This window comes from Taurulus bubalis (assembly GCF_910589615.1).
Source record: "Taurulus bubalis genome assembly, chromosome: 6".
In the NCBI taxonomy this organism is placed as follows: domain Eukaryota; kingdom Metazoa; phylum Chordata; class Actinopteri; order Perciformes; family Cottidae; genus Taurulus; species Taurulus bubalis.
In genome coordinates, this window is record NC_136594.1 from 14,425,808 (window position 1) to 14,446,738 (window position 20,931).

Genomic DNA, 20,931 nt, shown 5'->3' on the forward strand with positions numbered 1-20,931 from the left:
CTGTTGACAACTGACAAGCTGGACTCAGTTCCTTAAAGGAAACTCGCAGCAGTCGATCCAGGAAAGAGTAGTCGAGAGCCGAGCAGCGGGATGCGATAACTGGCTCGCTGTGCAGGTCGGTTTCCAATCGATTGCTTTGTTTATCGTCTTTTCTGGCCTGGAGCAGATGAGGCAGATGTGAAAAAGGTAAACTGTGTGAAATGTAAACAAGCTGGTAAAAATGTCGCACAATGCTGGCTTATCAATGCAGGAAACAAGAACAGTGCAAAACAAAAAACGTTTAATAGACTCCTCTTTAAGTCCAGCCCTGTGATTTAAATGGGCGTGCATGCTCGAGTCAATAGAGTGATGCCACCCAGTGTTCGTGAATTGCAACTGTTCTCATAAAATTGAGGATAATGTAACGTTTGGTTTGTTTGCTTTAACGTGTGTCTGGTCTGTTTAGTCTACGCCTTCTGGTGTCACTTTTCAGTTTTGAAGAAAAAAAAACCTCTTAAATGTCAACAGTGAACAGTTTTTATTTAAATTTTATTTTAAGCTTTGTCAGACTGATTTCCTACTATATATATATATATATATATATATATATATATATATATATATATATATATATATATATATATATATATATATCTACAAAGTTAGGATATCAACAAAGTATGCCGTGTTAGTTAAATTATATTACGGTTTCATACATTTGATTAATTTGATTAAACATCCACTCAGTTTAACTTTTACACACACTTGCCAAATACACGATTTTCTCCTAAACATTTCAGGACTACGAACTTCACATGCAATGCATTTAATGTGTCAGTTCATGTGTGACTCCTGTCACACAACAGTTTGATGGAGAAGGCAAGGTCTACTGTATAAGCCAACAGTGTAATACTGGCAACCACTGTTTCCATGATAACCAGTTCTGCACTTTTGTGTGGGATTCTTTGTCCGAGATCTCTCTGCTGCAGTATCTTGATAAAACAAATCACTGTGGCCACCATGTAGAGCAACACCCCAATCAGACTGAAGCCTGCTAATAACTTGTCAAAAGGTAGAAAACATCGCCCAGCTAAGTCTCCTAATATTACCACAAGTGTGACTAAAGACATGAGAACACAGACGCCGTACGATACACCGGAAACCCACAGCTGCCAGCTGTGTACAAAAGTAGGGAGTCTACAAATCCCCTCCACAACCAGGGGAATCATATGACAACCTCCCCAAAATTGGAGTATCTTAAGGAGACCAGGCATGCTGCCCATGTAGCCTCTTTGTTCATGGGCTTGGGTGCGAAGAACGTAGGACTCTGAGGTGTAGCCAAGGAAGGTGATGCATGAGGCCACAACAGCCGCCACCAGTCGCGGCGTTGCCCGTTGATGATCCATGACGATCCAAGGAAAAACCACAGAGCCAGTGAGCCACATCAGTGCCCCTAAGACTGCCACTGTCATAGTCAGGTTCTTCCAGGATATTGGGATAAGGCTGTGGAACTGGAGGATGCTGAGAATGTGGATAATGAGTGTAAGTGTGAAGAAGAAGCACCAGGAAAACATGCAGAAAATCCTCAATGTGTTGGCCTGTTGGTGGTTGGACACATTTTTGTGTAACTCTGAAGGTTCCAGCGAGGCCACAAGGCTGAAGGTGGTGCAACCGGATAAGACTTCCCATGTCCGCACCAGGAAAAGGGAACTGGTGAAGTCTCTGGCCTCCAGTACAATCACAGGCATTGTCACAGTGTTGAATCGCAGTGAACCAGTATCCAAGAGACAAGATATCCAAGACGTGTGTCAAATGATACTTCAGTCTGAGTTCCACAGGATTGATTTTAAAAATAAATCTTGTTATATAAAAGCTTCATCAACCAGCTAATTGTATTTCCAAAATATCGGCCTAATGTTGAGTTCTGAAGAATAGTCCAGTACAGTCCATGGAAACAGTCACCTCCAACAAATCTTCACTTGAGCCGTCAGGTATCATACAAAAACCAAATGTCTACCTTCCTTCTGTTCTGTTCACCAATGCTTCATCGTTTTTTTTTTGAGTCAAACTTCAAAATAGTATCTCTTGGAACATATATTGCAGTACCGTCTCTGTAAAAATATGCCTCGCCTACTTCCTTTTTGAGGTTGCAGCAGTGCTTTCAGTCTCACCGGGGGTAGGTGCAAATGACCACAATAAAAAACATATGCAAACAAGGTTATCTTCCTCCTACTCTTGATTCTCATGAAATGGTTCCCTTTTTTCTGAGACAATAAACTACTGTGTGTACAGGTTCTCCTGACTCAATATGCATTACCTTGCCACCACTTTGACCTCACTGTTGGAGGCATAACATATGGTCACAGGTAGCTGTCTGAATAGTTGTTTCCATGGTATTTGTAGATGCCTGTGGCATTTACATTTTTTTCCTATTAAAATACACTTGTCACTTTGACAATACACTTGTTTTAACGTACAGTATTTGTTTGTTTACCATATTGTATTGTGGATTTTAATATTTTAAATTATGTAGTAAAATTCCTTGTAACGTTCTTGGCAATAAAAAGTTCTGATTCTGATTGTATTATGGCAAGATGAGTTGATGTGTTGAGTTCTGTGGATCATTTGAGAAGAAGCTCTTTTTTTCAAAACACTTGAACATATGTTAGAGTTGCTTGGATGGAAATGAATGTTTGGATGTCTGTGAGATAAATATTGTATTGTCTGAACATCTGCATGCAGATGAATGCCCATGTCTGGCTACATCTGGGCATGCATGTGTGTACCTATACTGACAAATGTTTCATATTGATCAATGTATGTTTGTATGTTTTCATCTTTGCATATGTTCCTCGTGTGTGTGTATTTACACAAGCACAAAGAGTTATCTGAAGATCCCAACCAATCACTTTGCCTCTGTGTATTTTGCACACCTGCGCTCTATGTTATAAATAGACGGTGGATACACCAATTCCCTCGTGTCACACAGCTCAAGTTCAGAAACTTGTGTTTAGACTGAAGGGAGAAGACACACTCCACAAAGACAGACGATAGCTGATAACCAGTGTAACCACAGAATCATGCTGTGTATATCTGTATTCATTTATAGACTGCTTTATACAAGTTAAGATGTCACTTCATCAGTTTACGGTTCAGACTTAGTTGTGCAGTTTATTTCATGCCTAATTGTTTTTTTCTAAATGAATTCAACAATATGGATATTATAATAAATTCAAAGTTAAACACCAAAGGTTTTTGATATTCATCATAAGCTTGAAGATTTGCTGACACGTACAGCTGTTGTAAATATGTCCATTTTCATTTCATGTCATTTCTGCATGGAACTAGTGCCCCTCTGTGGTAATAATATAGATGCCAGATTATACAGCTGTGATGGGAGGCAGCCTGTAGTACTGTATGAGCAGCAGCAGAGGGTGAACATCTTCATCTTATCAACCAAGATACAGTGGGAGAAAAACCTGTCTGTAACTGGACCTCTTGCAGAAAACAATGTAATGTAACCATCTTCCGATGCTGTCAAAAATCCTCATATTACATGAGTATGCATATATGATATATAGTTGTGGACATTAACTCAAGTACTGTACCTAAGTATTATTCTGAGGTACTTTTTCTTTACTTGAGTATTTCCATTGTATGCTATACTTGTACCTCTACTCCACTAGATTTTAATGGGGAATATTGCAATCTTCACTTTTCTATATTTATTTGATAAGTATAAATTGCAGCTACAGATTTATTTATACAATATGTAATCAAACAGCAAATTATGATGTGTTATTACAGGTCAAGAGAAGACTTCATTGATTAGCGGGGAGAAATTCACAAGCCAAGCAGCAGTTCCATTCCATTCTCCAAACCGTTTATCTTATTCAGGGTCGTGGGATGCAGAAGCCGATCCCAGCTCTGACATTGGGCGGAGGCAGCGTTCACCCTGGAGAGGTCGCCTGTTCATCTCAGGGCACAAATAGAGACAGACAACCATTCACAGCCACATTCACATCTACAGGCAATTCAGAATCTCCAATTGACCTAAGCTGCATGTCTTTGGACTGTGGGAGGAACGGAGAACCCGAAGGGAACCCACGCTGCCACGGGGAGAACGTGCAAACTCCACACAGAAGGATCGGAGATCGAACCCAGGGCCCTCTTGCTGTGGGAACCATGCAGCCCGTCATGCAGCAGTATATCAAGTAATTCAATTTAGCTTCCCGTTTATCAGCTGTAACATTAAAGAAATAAACACATTAATACTTTTACGTTTGGTACTTTAAATATATTGTGATGCTAATACTTGTACTTAAGTCAAATTCTGAATGCAGGACTTTTATGTATAACTTGCAGTACTTCTCCACTGTCGTTTTGCTACTTAAGTAAATTATCTGAGTACTTCTTTCACCACTGGTTATATATATATATATCATTGCTGACTGTTGAACATCACATCCTAATAAGCTGTAACTGTGGAATGCCTAAAAGTGTGTGTTAAAAGAGCTACATGTGCTAAATGTGACTTTTAATCACCACATTTACTGACTGTACCTTAAATACCTAGTTGTTCTCTGCATCATGTGTTTTAATTTGTTTCTAAAATGTGACACTACTACAAATAGTATTACAAATTAAAAACAATTTAGTTATATAGCACCCTTCAAAAACAAGTCACAAAGAGCTTAAAACAAATAACAGAACCAACAGATGGACAGAGCCAAAAAACACAAACAATTAAGATCAAAATCAGGAGAAATGTAATAAAAAATGTTTTTTTTTACAGTAGTTCTCTTTTTAACCCCCCCAAAAAATTCACTTGAAAACTAAGCTTCCTCATTACAGTTAATTACTGCAACCACACGAGATAAAGTGTGAAACACGTCAGATGATAAAAAAAACGTGACATTTTTGTTCATGTGCTCAGGCTGCTATGATTGAGTTATGTACATCTATATAGCAAAAGGAGGAATTGTCTTTTAATTAAGGCTGTAATGCTATGATTAATCTGACACAAAGCAGAGTTGACAAACTTTATGAAACAAGAGTTTGTGATTTCAGAGATTGCTTTGTTGTGTTTTAAAGTGGGATGCATCTGCAAACTTGCAGCACAGGAAGTGTTGTAAGCATCTCTTGAGATGACTGTCACTGTTTTAAAGTTACAAGTTAGATTTTTACTTTAAATGCTAAATGTGCTATTGAAGGACATTTATTCAACCACCATGTATTTACAGTGAAAAACACTCTCTGCACTTTGAATATATATATATATATATTAAGAGAACCTTTGAACTTTTAAAATTCCGTGCATTAATATAGCAGCAAACAACTATTTGCTATATAAAGATATAGTGGAGAAATGTCTAACTGAGCAGAGAATTCGGTCCCTCTCCCTCTTGTGTGTGATGTAATGCAAGCTTCTATGTGCTTAGTTTACATAGCCGAGCCGGCCGCATGGCACCTTTTCGTGTATGCCAGTGCATGTGAGCGTGCTCCACTGGCTAGCTCGTGGCCGCTGCTCAACACGGCGCTCAGCAGAGGATAACCCCGTCGTGGAAACATAGCATCCCACGGCCCAGGAAAACAGATCTCATTAGATTGATCTTAAAAAGTACAAACATAAACTGAGAGATGTAACATAGCTTAGTATTAGCATATTCACCACACAATCATCACTGGTTGAGTACTTTTTCTAGATGTCACATATTTATAGTCTGCTGTGAGGATGAACCATCCAAACAGTAAAAAGAAATAATTGTACAACTAACACATTTAGCATCTATTGATGCTTTTTGTAATCACAGTTCATGATTGCACATATTATGCAATATATAGATTTAGAGACAGTTTTGTAGTGTTTTAAAGTGGGATGCATCTGCAAGCTTGCAGCACCAATAGAGCACAGTGTTACACATTTGTATGCATGTGTGGAGAAGTCACTGTTCTTTATTCATAACCAGTCTTTCTACTGCATGTTCCAGTGTTTAAACACTATCATCCAATATGAATTTTGTCGAATCACTGAGTAGTCGAATCACTGAGTAGTTACAGAAATCATTCAACCCCCATGGATTTCATGTTATGTGGTTTTGCACGGAATCAGTAGACAAAACTAGTATTTTCTTTTTGAGAAAATCTGGAAAAGACAAGATTATAAGACATTTCTGAAAATGCATTAACATGAAATACAAGTATATTACACAGCATTAGCATAATGAAACAAACAGTCACTGGTGCAGCCACTTTTTTGCGGAAATCACAAAATAATTTGAATGTACTGTGTGACCAAGGTTAAAATCCAACAGCTGGTGAGTCAACTTCCTACTTTCCTGGCAAAATCACAGATATAACTTATTGGCACACATGAGAGCGAAGAGTGTTCGCCATTGTGCCGTCGGAAATGTACACTAATTGCTTTTTGCAAGTCTTTTGGCTTCATTGGATCCTGACCTCCAACATGCGCTGGGGCCAAAAGTCCGGGACAAGAGTCAGCACCTCCAAGTCTGAGTCTTTAGTACTGTGTTTTGTACTGTGAATTTCTCCCTTTTGGATTGGAGTGAGTCAGATGCAGGAGAACCCTTGTGTGGTGTTTGGGTCTGTGGGACCTGTTTTCATTTTTTATCAAAAGAAAAATTATACGATTAATATTTTTTCCCAAACTCAGACTCATTGGCCTTGGCTCATTTCCCGTAAAGAACATAAATCAGAACACATTTCCAATGACCACATACTGTACACCTCCCTGCACATTTATATTACATACAGGAAGTTAGGGTCAACTGGGCCCGTGGCTAATAAGAGTGGAAATTGAAGGTCCTGTGTCCCTTCACTCTGACCTCCTGTCTGGGCCTGCTTATAGAGTGTGTGTGTGTCTGAGTGTGTGTTATGTTGCGTGAGAGTTTTGTTTCTTTGCCCCTGCCGTTCCCGCACAAGGTTGCAACATTGTTGATAAATTCAAGAACCGACACCTGTCTGCTCTCACATTCTCGCACATTTTAGCTTCTGTCTTGCGGGAAACAATCTTTATTTGCTCATATCTATCCCAGCTGCAAATTGGTAACGGGACACAATACATATAGCTTTGCCCTCAAGGTGCTATGCTCTGACCTCAGGGTTCTATGCTCTGACCTCAGGGTTCTATGCTCTAACCTCAAGGTTCTATGCTCTGACCTCAAGGTTCTATGCTCTGACCTCAGGGTTCTATGCTCTGACCTCAGGGTTCTATGCTCTGACCTCAAGGTTCTATAATCTGACCTCAAGGTTCTATGCTCTGACCTCAAGGTTCTATGCTCTCTGACCTCAGCTAGTTCCAAAATGAAGACGAGCCCCAGGACCAGCCCGCCAGCAGCCAGCAAGTGAAGAAATATGGATGTAAAAAAATTTAATGGTCTTCTTGCATAAAGATCTGGGCTGCCTGTGATGCCACTTCCTCATATGCTTGGAACTTACAAGTATACACAGGGACGCCTGATGGAGGAGCCACTCAGAAAAAATAAGGATTGAGAGTTGTCCTGGACATGACTCAGGGACTCAGTGGACACAACATCACATGCAACAATTGTTTTGGGTGGGAACGATACGGAAAAACAAGTCTGAGCTCCCCCCAACTGCTGACAACACAGAACAGGCCTGTCAACTCTTCCAAGTTTGTGTATCCTATGTTCCAAAGAAAGGCCAGAATGGGGTACACATGAGTACACTACACAGGGATGGGAGAATATGTGGCCAGGAGCATCACTCATATCTTGACTATAATTGATTTTCTTTTTTATTCCATTTTATAAATAAAATGGTAAAGGGCAAATACTAACCATATTTGCTGATTATATTGCTTGTAATTGGGATGAAGTAAACATCTGTTGAGTGTTTTAACATCAAATTGTCTCATTGTGTTGAATTAAAAACTTCAAAATGCATCGGGTCCATCAGACCCACGAACACTGGCTGAATAACAAAAATATGAACGCCACACAAGAGTTAAGTACTTTGGTGTCATGCTCACCGAGCAGATTGATGAGACATTGATAGTGATGCAGGCGTTGTGCCAGAATGCTGTGATGAGGAGGTAGACACACTTTTTTAAGTTGAATTAAAATCAATTTCTTTATAACGGATGACTGTAAATGTAAGAGTATGTTGCCGGATCTTACACATTGCACGTTTAAGGGCTAGTATTTTTCTCACAATTTGCAACTCTTGCCTGTATAGGTAGAAAGCTTATCATTTTAAGTTTACTTATGATTAATGTCAGACATATTTTTATTCGCCTGTTCATCTTAGGGCACTTATCGAGACAGACAACCATTCACAGCCACATTCACATCTACAGACAATTTAGAATCTCCAATTAACCTAAGCTGCATGTCTTTGGACTGTGGGAGGAAGCCGGAGAACCCGGAGGAAACCCACACTGCCACGGGGAGAACGTGCAAACTCCACACAGAAGGACCGGGGATCGAACCCGGGGCCCTCTTGCTGTCGGAACCATGCAGCCCGTCATGCAGCAGTCAAATAATTCAATTTAGCTTCACGTTTGTCAGCTGTAACATTAAAGAAATAAACACATTAATACTTTAACGTTTGATCCTTTAAATATATTTTGATGCTAATACGTTTACTTAAGTAAAATTCTGAATGCAGGACTTTTATATATAACTTGCAGTACTTCTCCACTGTTGTATTGCTACTTAAGTAAATTATCTGAGTACTTCTTTCACCACTGGTTATATATATATCATTGCTGACTGTTGAACATCACATCCTTATAAGTTGTAACTGTGACATACCTAAAATACTTATTCCCACTGCACTAATGTTGTGATTGTAGAGGCTAAATAGGGAAATGAGATATGTCAGATGTTTTTTGTCATGACAACACTATGGCATTAGAGTGCTGCCTGGTAGTTTCTTGATTTAAAATACACCCTTTCATAATGTTGCTAATCTAGTTTTGATTAATCTGTTAGACAAATCTGGGGAGGGAAGGTAGTGCTTTCAAACGCAAAAGGAACAAGAGCTCGATGTCATCAAAAGTGGAGGCGCAATCCTTCCAAATAAAGTGTGTGTTAAAAGAGCTACATGTGCTACTTGTGACTTTTAATCACCACATTTACTGACTGCACTTTAAATACCTAGTTGTTCTCTGCACCATAATGTGTTTGGATTTGTTTCTAAAATGTCACACTACTACTACTACTACCACTACTACAAATAGTATTACAAATAAGAAAAGATTTAGTTATAGAACCCTTCAAAAATAAGTCACAAAGAGCTTAAAACAAATAACAGAATCAACAGTTGCACAGAGCCAAAAAACACAAATAATTAAGATTAAAATCAGGAGAAATGTAATTAAAAAAAACAATTTACAGTAGTTCTCTTTTTAACCCCCCCAAAAAATCCACTTGAAAACTGGGTTCCTCATTACAGTTAAATACTGCAACCACACGAGATAAAGTGTGAAACACGTCAGATGGCTAAAAAAAAAGACCAAACGTGTGACATTTTTGTTCTTGTGCTCAGGCTGCTATGATTGAGTTATGTACATCTATATAGCAAAATGAGTAATTGTCTTTTAATTAAGGCTGTAATGCTATGATTAATCTGACACAAAGCAGAGTTGACAAACTTTATAAAACAAGAGTTTGTGATTTCAGAGATTGCTTTGTTGTGTTTTAAAGTGGGATGCATCTGCAAACTTGCAGCACAGGAAGTGTTGTAAGCATCTCTTGAGATGACTGTCACTGTTTTAAAGTTACAAGTTAGATTTTTACTTTAAATGCTAAATGCGCTATTGAAGGACATTTATTCAACCACCATGTATTTACAGTGAAAAACACTCTCTGCACTTTGAATATATATATATATATATATATATATATATATATATATATATATATATATATATATATATTAAGAGAACCTTTGAACTTTTAAAATTCCGTGCATTAATATAGCAGCAAACAACTATTTGCTATATAAAGATATAGTGGAGAAATGTCTAACTGAGCAGAGAATTCGGTCCCTCTCCCTCTTGTGTGTGATGTAATGCAAGCTTCTATGTGCTTAGTTTACATAGCCGAGCCGGCCGCATGGCACCTTTTCGTGTATGCCAGTGCATGTGAGCGTGCTCCACTGGCTAGCTCGTGGCCGCTGCTCAACACGGCGCTCAGCAGAGGATAACCCCGTCGTGGAAACATAGCATCCCACGGCCCAGAAAAACAGATCTCATTAGATTGATCTTAAAAAGTACAAACATAAACTGATAGATAACATAGCTTAGTATTAGCATATTCACCACACAATCATCACTGGTTAAGTACTTTTTCTAGATGTCACATATGTATAGTCAACGTGTTGAAGGTCCAATGCCCAACTGCAAATATGTTTAAGTAGTTTGTAATTAAAGAGTTAAACCTTCAAAGATGGCATGGTTCTTTACAGTAACTTGATGACTGACTCATCTAAATACTTGCATGGCCTATCAAATATGGTGCCATTGTTATTCTTTTTTCAAGCAGATACGATAAAGCTACTTTTACCGCAGCTTCCACATTCAAGTAATTGAGCTCGATCACTCAAGAAATGTGTCAGATAAACAAAACTGAACCAACACCAAATGTGTGACATGGTTCATGTAGTATGGGAACCGAACACACACTTCTGCTGTGAGGATGAACCATCCAAACAGTAAAAAGAAAGAATTGTACAGCTAACACATGTAGCACCTTTTGATGCTTTTTGTAATCACAGTTCATGATTGCACATATTATGCAATATATAGATTTAGAGACAGTTTTGTAGTGTTTTAAAGTGGCATGCATTTGCAAGCTTGCAGCACCAATAGAGCACAGTGTTACACGTTTGTATGCATGTGTGGAGAAGTCACTGTTCTTTATTCATAACCAGTATTTCTACTGCATGTTCCAGTGTTTAAACGCTATCATCCAATATGAATTGTGTCGAATCACCGAGTAGTTATTGTGCCTACAGAAATCATTCAACCGCCATGGATTTCATGTTTTGTGGTTTTGCACAGAATCAGTAGACAAAACTAGTATTTTATTTTTTAGAAAAAGACATTTCTGAAAATGCATTAACATGAAATACAAATATAATACACAGCATTAGCATAATAACACAAACAGTCAATAGTCCAGCCACCTTTTTGGTGAAATCACAAAATAATTTGAATGTACTGCGTGACCAAGGTTAAAATACAACAGCTGGTGAGTCAACTTCCTACTTTCCTGGCAAAATCACAGATATAACTTCTTGGCACACATGAGAGCGAAGAGTGTTCGGCATTGTGCCATCGGAAATGCACACTAGTTGCTTTTTGCAAGTCTTTTGGCTTCATTGGATCCTGACCTCCAGCATGCGCTGGGGCCAAAAGTCCGGGACAAGAGTCAGCACCTCCAAGTCTGAGTCTTTAGTACTGTGTTTTGTACTGTGAATTTCTCCCTTTTGGGTTGGAGTGAGTCAGATGCAGGAGAACCCTTGTGTGGTGTTTGGGTCTGTGGGACCTGTTTTCATTTTTTATCAAAAGAAAAATTATATGATTAATATTTTTTTCAAACTCAGACTCATTGGCCTTGGCTCATTTCCCGTAAAGAACATACATCAGAACACATTTCCAATGACCACATACTGTACACCCCCCTAGGGTCAACTGGGCCCAGGGCTAATAAGAATGGAAATTGAAGGTCCTGTGTACCTTCACTCTGTCCTCCTGTCTGGGCCTGCTTATAGAGTGTGTGTGTGTGTGTGTGTGTGTGTGTGTGTGTGTGTGTGTGTGTGTGTGTGTGTGTGTGTGTGTGTGTGTGTGTGTGTGTGTGTGTGTGTGTGTGTGTGTGTGTGTCTGGGTGTGTGTTGTGTTGTGTGAGAGTTTTGTTTGTATGCCCCTGCCGTTCCCGCACAAGGTTGCAACATTGTTGATCAATTCAAGAACCGACACCTGTCTGCTCTCACAGTCTCACATATTTTCGCCTCGGTCTTGCGGGAACCAATCTTTATTTGCTCATATCTATCCCAGCTGCAAATTGGTAATACATATAGCTTTGCCCTCAAGGTTCTATGCTCTCTGACCTCAGCTAGTTCCAAAATGAAGACGAGCCCCAGGACCAGCCCGCCAGCAACCATCAAGTGAAGAAATATCGATGTAAAAAAATGTAATGGTCTTCTTGCATAAAGATCTGGACTGCCTATGATGCCATTTGGAACTTACAAGTATACACAGGGACGCCTGATGGAGGAGCCACTCAGAAAAAATAAGGAATGAGAGTTATCTCACAATTTGCAACTCTTGCCTGTATGGGTAGAAAGCTTATCATTTTAAGTTTACTTATGATTAATGTCAGACATATTTCTCTCTATTACAAAATGCAGTTAAGCGTCTATGTACTTGCTCTAATGTCATGGCAGCCTGCCGTAGACTTTATCAGGAAAGGGTGTTAAATTCAGTAATACCATGCCCTACCTTCCATCAGTAAAAAACAAACTTTACTCGACTGCGCTTAATGATATTGTATTCTTTTCTTGGGTTAATCACAACTTAAATTATAGTATTCATGGTCAACTAAATGTGGTCAACTAAATGTGCCTTAAAGTGCTAACAAGGAAGATGTAAATTTATCAAAAACAGAACAAACAACACTGCCAACCACACACAGTCCAAAAAACATTGACAAACCACATAGACATGCAGATGGATAAAAAAAGATATGTGTGAATCACATACAAAGGCAATCAAGACTCCGCCTCTCCATCAATACTATAACATGGGTCAGATAATGTAAGTTACTGAACAGAGCTTGCTGTCAACAGTCCCGGTAAGACCTTCAGAGTTTTGAGTTGAGTTATCTGGCACATTAAAAAAACATTGATTAACTTATTCTGTGTCCATGACTTTTACCATCTGTCACTTTTTGTTTCTTCCATACAGATGGCCAGGCTGTGGCATCTCATGCTCCTGAGCTGGGCATGGAGTCCTCCGTGTCTGTCAGCCAGTGTGGGCTTCTATGGTTCACCTCAGGAGTGTGAAAAGACTCACTTTGTCCCTGGTCACAACCTGGGTGGAGAAGGCTTCAACATTGTCACAATGGAGCGGAAGGGTGCCTATGTCATCGACACGGAAACATGGAACATCGGCAACAAAACTTGCAAGATGTTCAGCAACAGCTACATGAAGAGAGAGCGTCAGAAGATCCCGGCTGCCGTGGTGGACTGGAGGATCCTCCCAAAGTGCAGTTTAAAGGTCTCCAGTATAGTCTACAATTCTGTTGAATGTCTTGTCAACGACTCCACCTCAGCTGTTTCCAATGATTGGAAAATTGGCCTCAAAATCCCTGTAGACCCGTCTGCTACTCTTGGTGTTGGCTTTGGAGGTTCCCACTCCAAAGAATCTAACTTTGCCATGAAAAAGTCCAAACAAGACCGCTACACCTTCCTTCGCCATTCTGTCTACTGTAGCTTCTATCGGTGAGTATGTGGATATATATATATATATATATATATATATATATATATATATATATATATATATATATTTATACATACATTTATACTTATATATATATATATATATATATATACTTATATACTTATATATATATATATATATATATATATATATATATATATATATATATATATATATATATATATATATATATATATATACTTATATATATATATATATATATATATATATATGTGTGTGTCTTCTTGGCATTATCTATGAATTTATTTGGTCAGTTCACTGAGAAATGCTTTGTTTCACTGTGTCCTGGATAGACAAATTTGCAAACAACATTAACAGTGAATAAAATGGGGCCGTGATAGACTGTAACTGATTAATATACTTCCTGCTTCACAGCTACAGATTGGCTACACATCCTCCACTGAGTCGTGAGTTTGAATCAGCCGTGAACTCCCTTCCATCCTATTCATACAAAACATTATCATTGTATCGCAGTCTGATTGACACATATGGTACACATTATATTACACAAGTGTTTCTAGGTGGGCAAATAAAAGCAATCACTGCTGTCAAGACCTGCAAGGCAACCATGAGTGGACTGTTGGCAACAGACGTCAATGACTGTTTGTCAGTCGAAGCCTCTGCTAGCTTTGGAAGCACTGCCAGCATTGAGGCAATGACAAAAAACTGTCAGAGTAAGATGAAGAAGTTAGGCTCTGAGCACAAATTCAGCAATGTGTTTAGTGGGCGCAGCACAGACGTCATCGGTGGAAACATTGGCGGTGCTGACATCCTCTTTAATAGCCAATCAAACCCCTCTGCCTATAACGCATGGCTTGACTCACTGAAGTACACACCTGATGTGGTCCGATACAGCATACGCCCTCTTCACACCATACTGCCAAGCAGCCATTCTGCCAGGGATGGACTGAAGCAAGAGGTGGAGAAGTACATTATGGAAAACGCAGTGTTGAAAAAATGCTCAGAAAGCTGTAAGATTGGTCACAGATCCAGCAGAAGAGATCCTTGTGCTTGTGTTTGCAACAGTAATCCGAATATCAATTCAAACTGCTGTCCTGCTGGGAGAGGTCGTGCAACATTAAAGGTCTTCAAGCTCTATGCAGAAGGGTTATATGGTGATAAGTGGACTCAGACAGATGGTTCAGTGGAGGTGAAATATGGAAATCAGAATAAACGCACTGTCATCGTTAGTAACAATGACAATCCTAGATGGCCGGAGACCTTTCAGTTTGGACCCATTGTCATTAGCATGCAAAACAGACTTGAGTTCAATGTTTATGACGAGGACACTTACTGGGATAGTGATCCGTTAGGCCAGTGCTCATTTCGTCTGCGTAGAGGGAAAGTGAGGGACTCTTGCATGTTGAATCATGGCACCCTCTTCTTCTCGTACATAGTCGAGTGTGCACCAAGTCTCAGCGGTGACCAATGTCAGGAATACATGCCATCCCCCATGAGTCTCTCTCTGGCCAAGGTCTTCCACACCAGAAATGGGGTCCTTCTTGGGACGGGTCAGAGCTAGTCAGTCTGGTTGAGGTCAGCAGTTGACTATTTGATTTGACGATGAGCTTGAATGTAGTTAATAGCATCTTTCACTCTGTTGCTTTTTCTTTGTTTGACTTGTGTTTTCAAAACACAAATTTTATCCCAAAATGTTTTTGTGAAAAATTGTATTTGATAATCTACCTTTTCTTCTGCTTCTTTGTTAGTTACACAATCCGCCAATAAAGCATCAGCAAAGACAACACCGGTGTCCGTCTCATTTTATGTCTTAAAAGAATGTTGATTTTGCGGTTTACATGTAAATGCATACTCATAAATGCAGAAGCTACAATAGACTGTCTAAACCTTTCTGGCGAGAGTGCTCAAATTGACCTAATATATGAACCGTGAAGAAATTTTGTTTAATACAAACTTATATAGCATGTACCTACAAATGAGGGGTGTTGAGTTGGAGTTGTTGTCCTAAAGAAGATCTTTCTTCTCCAGAAACATTTGTCACTATTATTTTCCGACTACAATTAAATCTGAGAGGCTTTCCTGTTCAAGGCTGGGAGAAGATAAAACACATTTAAGTATAAATTGCTCACTTGAACTTTACCCATACTCACTGATATCTGTTACTCCCTTGAAGGTCACTTTCCTGGCATTTTTTTGTTATGAATGAGAAATATACATGGGTCTATTTTCATCATATCACAGCTGTTTTAATTAATTAAGCTTTAAATCACTCAAATCACTTGGCAATTTATAACGTTTATTTTTATGGCTCCATTTTCCAATATAGCTACATTTTTCATCAATTCATTTTTGTTACTTCCATCTCTCGTAGGGTGCAATGCTGCCTTCTTTTATTGTCTGAACAAATGCATGCATGGGAATGCCTTTGTCTTGAATATGCTACATATGGGCATGCATCTATGCATAAAAAACGGTTCATATCGATCAATGTATGTGTGTATGTTTTCATCTTTGCATGTGTTCCTTGTGTGTGTGTGTGTGTGTGTGTGTGTGTGTGTGTTTGTGTGTGTGTATTTACACAAGCACAAAGAGTCCTCTGAAGATCCCAACCAATCACTTTGCCTCTGTGTATCGGCACACCTGCGCTCTAAGTTATAAATAGACGGTGGATACACCAATTCCCTCGTGTCACATAGCTCAAATTCAGAAACTTGTGTTTAGACTGAAGGGAGAAGACACACTCCACAAAGACAGACAGTAGCTGATAACCAGTGTAACCAGAATCCTGGCTGTGTGTATCTGTATTCATTTGTAGTTAAGATGTCACTTCATCAGTTTAAGGTTCAGACTTAGTTGTGCTGTTGAATTTGTTAGTAAATTAATAGATGGAAATACAATAGTGTCACCACCAGAAAATAACAATAATACAAGTTAATTAGAAATTCTTTCACATGAAAATTGTATCTGAAAATATAACCATTTAAGGTTTCTAAATCATATGTCAGTAGATTTGCATTTTGGCATAATAGTGCTGATAGTCTCAACAGCAGTATAGCAAAGTCTGCATGGAACTAGTGCCCCGCTGTGGTAACTATATGAGCTGCAACTACTCAGAGGTCCAAGATGATCGGAGGAGAGAGGAGAGGGAGGCTGCCTGTCGTACTGGATGAGTAGCAGCAGAGGGTGAACACAAGCAAATGCAAAGAAACCATTTATATGTGGTATATAAATAACGTTATTATTATGAGCAGAGGTGTCAAACGTATTCACATTCATTACTCAAGTAGAAGTATAGATACGAGGGTTTAAAAATAATTCTGTAAAAGTTGAAGTATCAACTCAAACTTTTTACTTAAGTAAAAGTGTAAAAGCACTGGTTTAAAAACTACTTAAAAGTATAAAAGTAAAAGTAATGTAAGGGGAATGTTTTTTTTTTCCATTACGGACAAACTCTTAAACCGCGTCTCAGGGACCTATAGTGCACTACCCCACCTCCCCCAAAACAATCATTTTTATAAAGGCCATAATGACTATAATGTTTTAAAATGTTATGTTGAAAAATGTGGGATGCACTAGGCTACCCGTTTCAGCTGCATACATGCCCATTTAAAATGGTCACATTTTATTACAATGCAAATACATTAAAGTACCATATGTGTACTACTGAGCATTAACATGCGTTTCAAGGAGCGGAAGACATGATAACTAGTTGCCTATAAGTATTGTAATAGTGCAAAATAGGCAGCGGCGGCGACTCCGACACAAATACTTAAAGCTGTGGTTCTCAAACCTTTTCTGTAAATAACATAATTGTGAGACTCATCTGTGCTTTTATAAATAACAGAATAAAGAAAATTGCAATCACTTTCAAGTAAATCAGATTGCCCCATCAGACAATGTTTTGTGTAAGTTCTATCTGTGCAAAAATTACTCATATTTAGCTACTACTAAATAGCTCATTGTGGAAAACAATAAGCTTTTATTTTTTTTTGCCAAACAAAACAGAATGAGTGCAGATATGTGAACCATCACGTTGTATCAGTATTAGTGGCTGCAGTGAGCTGCATTCCTCGACACATATGTTATAAATGTAGATTTGATACGGCCTCTCTCAATTCATGCTCAATATTGAGCTTAGATCTGTTTTTTTATTTTGAGAAACGCAACAGCAGGAAAAGACAAGCTCACGGAGTTCACGGCGTCGCGTCAAATCGCGCATGCGCAAGCGTAACCTGTTAATGGCGTACCGTAACCATTTACCCGAAAGTACAGGCATTTGTCCATGTATTTATTAATGACTTAGTTTTATATCCGTGTACTTTGTACTTTTGTAATATGTGAAGCCAGCAGCTCATTGTTGGTAGAAGACACGAGCACCGTGGCTCGTTTCACCTGGAGCAGGAGAGCTGCTCCGGGTTCAGAGAGCTGCTCCGGTGCGAGGAGAACTCCGGTGCTCCTCACATGAGAGCTGCTGTTGCATCTTCACCTTGGGAGCGTTTAAAACGCAGACATAGCGGTCTACTTTTCACGCGACATATTTTTCGACGCTCTCTGTCCGCTGGTGTGTGTGCTCAGCGCTCACCTGTGTGCGCGCGCACGTATCTGTGGGCAACGGGGCGGAGAGGTTTTGTGTGTGTGTGTGTGTGTGTTTTTGAACGATGACAAGCCGGAGTGAAAACAAACCAAAATGAAATAGCAACGAGGCTATTTTTAAAATGTAGGGAGTAGAAAGTACAGATATTTGCGTGAAAATGTAAGGAGTAGAAGTAAAAAGTCGTCTGAAAAATAAATACTCCAGTAAAGTATAGATACCCAAAATGTCTAAGTAAGGTAACGAAGTATTTGTACTTCGTTACTTGACACCTCTGATTATGAGTATTATAATATGTGCAGTATGATGCAGAACCCTCTCAAATAAATTAACCAATTAATGTGATTCATTGAAATGGCAGCAGCAATTTAACATTATAACTTGTTGAGGTTTAGCATATTATACAAACTTTGTTGAGTAGTTTTATTTATGAAACCTTGATCCTATGTTTTGTATCTAAAACCATAATGTGCAGAGTAATTTGATGTGACTACAACTGGGAAATACATTTAGTGTATTAAAAAGTACAATATCTTTCTTTTACATGTAGTGAAGTAGAAGTAGCATATAATGGAAATATAAAGTAAGTACTTCATAATTACTTATATACCGTACTTCCTCAGTATTTGCTTTTCCCCACCAAATACAATGTAGTTTGTACTAATGCTATGCTAGATCTAACATATATGATAAAACTGTAGATATTAACAAAGCTTCACTGTCACTATAATATTTACTCATAGTTTTGAAGATGTTCTGGTCAGAGCATAAGAGATAATTATGAAATCATGGGGATGGACTTAAAATCAGCTTGACTGTCACGCTAAAGACGAGGCCACACCGTTTACTTCCTGATAACTATATTTTGGAAAGGATAATGATGTTGTGATTGTGAAGGCTGCTTCAGTGGGAGAAATAAACATTAGTTATGTGCAATTCATCCTCGGTGGCCGACAGCAGGCCTGTTTATGTACTTATACTAGAACTTAAAGATATTGTATTTTAGACTATAAAGCAAAGACTACTAAAGTGACAACGTAGTCAATTCTTACAAATAACCTAATTATATTTTATCTTTATACACTGAATCCCAGTGGATGTATTTAGAGGTTTTGAAAGTGCAACAATATTATACAAATACATCTCTACAATATGATCTAAATTAAGGCATAATCACAACACAAAAGTCAATAATGTATGTGACACGTGATCTGGTTAAAGGCCTGCCGCTGGTTCATGTACTTTACTTGCCTTACTTTACCTACACCACAACAGCATATGATTCAAGTTTTAATGGAATGAAGTGAGCTGTTAAAGTTATATAGGAATTAGGAAGTCGCTGGTTGGGCTGGTTGGATGGTCACACAGAAGGAGCAAACAAACCTGCAGCAAGATTATTGAAAAGGGCCTGAGGAAAGATACAAGAAAAGTGCATATGAAGAATTTTCCTCAGAGTTTACTACATTTTGGGTATGGATCATCTCGGCACCAGCAACTATAGCTCTTAAATGACGTGTGAAGAATTTTGCAAAGCTGTGAATCTGTCCAGTGAAGTCTGTGTGATTTGGACACTAATGAGTAAAACCACAAAAAAAACACACCTGTGGCAACTTTGAACTGTACGTACAACATGCATGTTATTTGTCTGTCCATGGCAGGATGAGAAAAAGAAAAAAAGTCAGAAACAAATTGGTGGAAGCTTGCAGGGTGTAATGAGAGCTTTCTGGATGTACAGCGCACCCTGCATGGTCAGTGTGGATCCTTTTAAGTTGGGCTTAAGCATTACATGAATACAGCAACAAATTAAACAATTCTGGAGAAAAATGTTGCAGAGTGCATGATAACAACCCCAAACATACATGTTAAGTTACGGCTCCATTGTTGCTGATCACTTAATCAGAGTTACAGCAGCTTTGCTGAGGAGAATAGGAGAAATTAGCCTGGACCAAATACACATTCACATCATAGACTCAGATCTGTAACTTATGGCTACTAAATGATCAGGTGAGCAAAGGAAAGTCCTAATTACTTCTAAAACTTCTATGGGAAAAAAAGTCCTGGTGGCTAGAAACCTTTTTTGTACACACAGATATCAGGAACCCTCATGGTCAAGGATCTTCAGTTGAGCAAACTCACTTCAACTCTTTGGTTCTTGGACGCAGGACCAGCATCCTGACACACATATTAATGTTTATACTGCATGGACATTAATGCTATTCCATCAACAGATGAGCAGCTGTGCAACACGTGTGTCACAGTATCACATTGCACTCTGTGGTCACAAACAGGGTGGTGGTTGTGAACCTGTGAGGGTGAGGCAGGTGTTATCAGGGTGAACTCTTACTCCTGTTGCATCGCATCACAGTGTGTGTGTGTGTGTGTGTGTGTGTGTGTGTGTGTGTGACACGATGTGCAAGAAAACGTGATGAAGTGCCATGCATGATGACTGAGGGAGGGCCCAACACCCTTTTGCTGCCAACACATTTTGTTAATTATTAGAATTTCAATAATAATGTTGAAAACAAAATCATTGGATCCCGCATTTACCAAAATGCTTAACCCAGTAGTGCCCTTCAATTCACATTAGATATCATAATAATAATAATAATAATAATGCATGTGATAGACCACACAAGAGTTAAGTACTTTGGTGTCATGCTCACCAAGCAGATTGATGAGACATTGACAGTGATGCAGGTGTTGTGCCAGACTGCTGTGATGAGGAGGTAGACACACTTTTTTAAGTTGAATTAAAATCAATTTCTTGTAAATGTAAGAGTATGTTGCGGGATCTTACACATTGCACGTTTCAAGGCTAGTATATTTCTCACAATTTGCAACTCTTGCCTGTATGGGTAGAAAGCTTATCATTTTAAGTTTACTTTTGATT

The 20,931-nt window shown here is 38.8% G+C and overlaps 2 protein-coding genes across 2 annotated transcripts; one reads left to right on the forward strand and one right to left on the reverse strand.

Annotated features, from left to right (window-relative positions):
• Positions 1-818: 818 nt before the first annotated feature.
• Positions 819-1,727, reverse strand: LOC306737616 (myeloid-associated differentiation marker homolog; the record flags this gene model as incomplete). Its single annotated transcript, XM_079219363.1, has 1 exon — positions 819-1,727. The coding sequence occupies one exon, from the start codon at positions 1,725-1,727 to the stop codon at positions 819-821; it is 909 nt and encodes a 302-aa protein (XP_079075489.1).
• Positions 1,728-12,931: 11,204 nt separating this feature from the next.
• Positions 12,932-15,011, forward strand: LOC306737431 (perforin-1-like; the record flags this gene model as incomplete). Its single annotated transcript, XM_079219165.1, has 2 exons — positions 12,932-13,467; positions 13,865-15,011. 2 exons carry the CDS (start codon positions 12,932-12,934, stop codon positions 15,009-15,011), a joined length of 1,683 nt encoding a protein of 560 aa, XP_079075291.1.
• Positions 15,012-20,931: the final 5,920 nt, after the last annotated feature.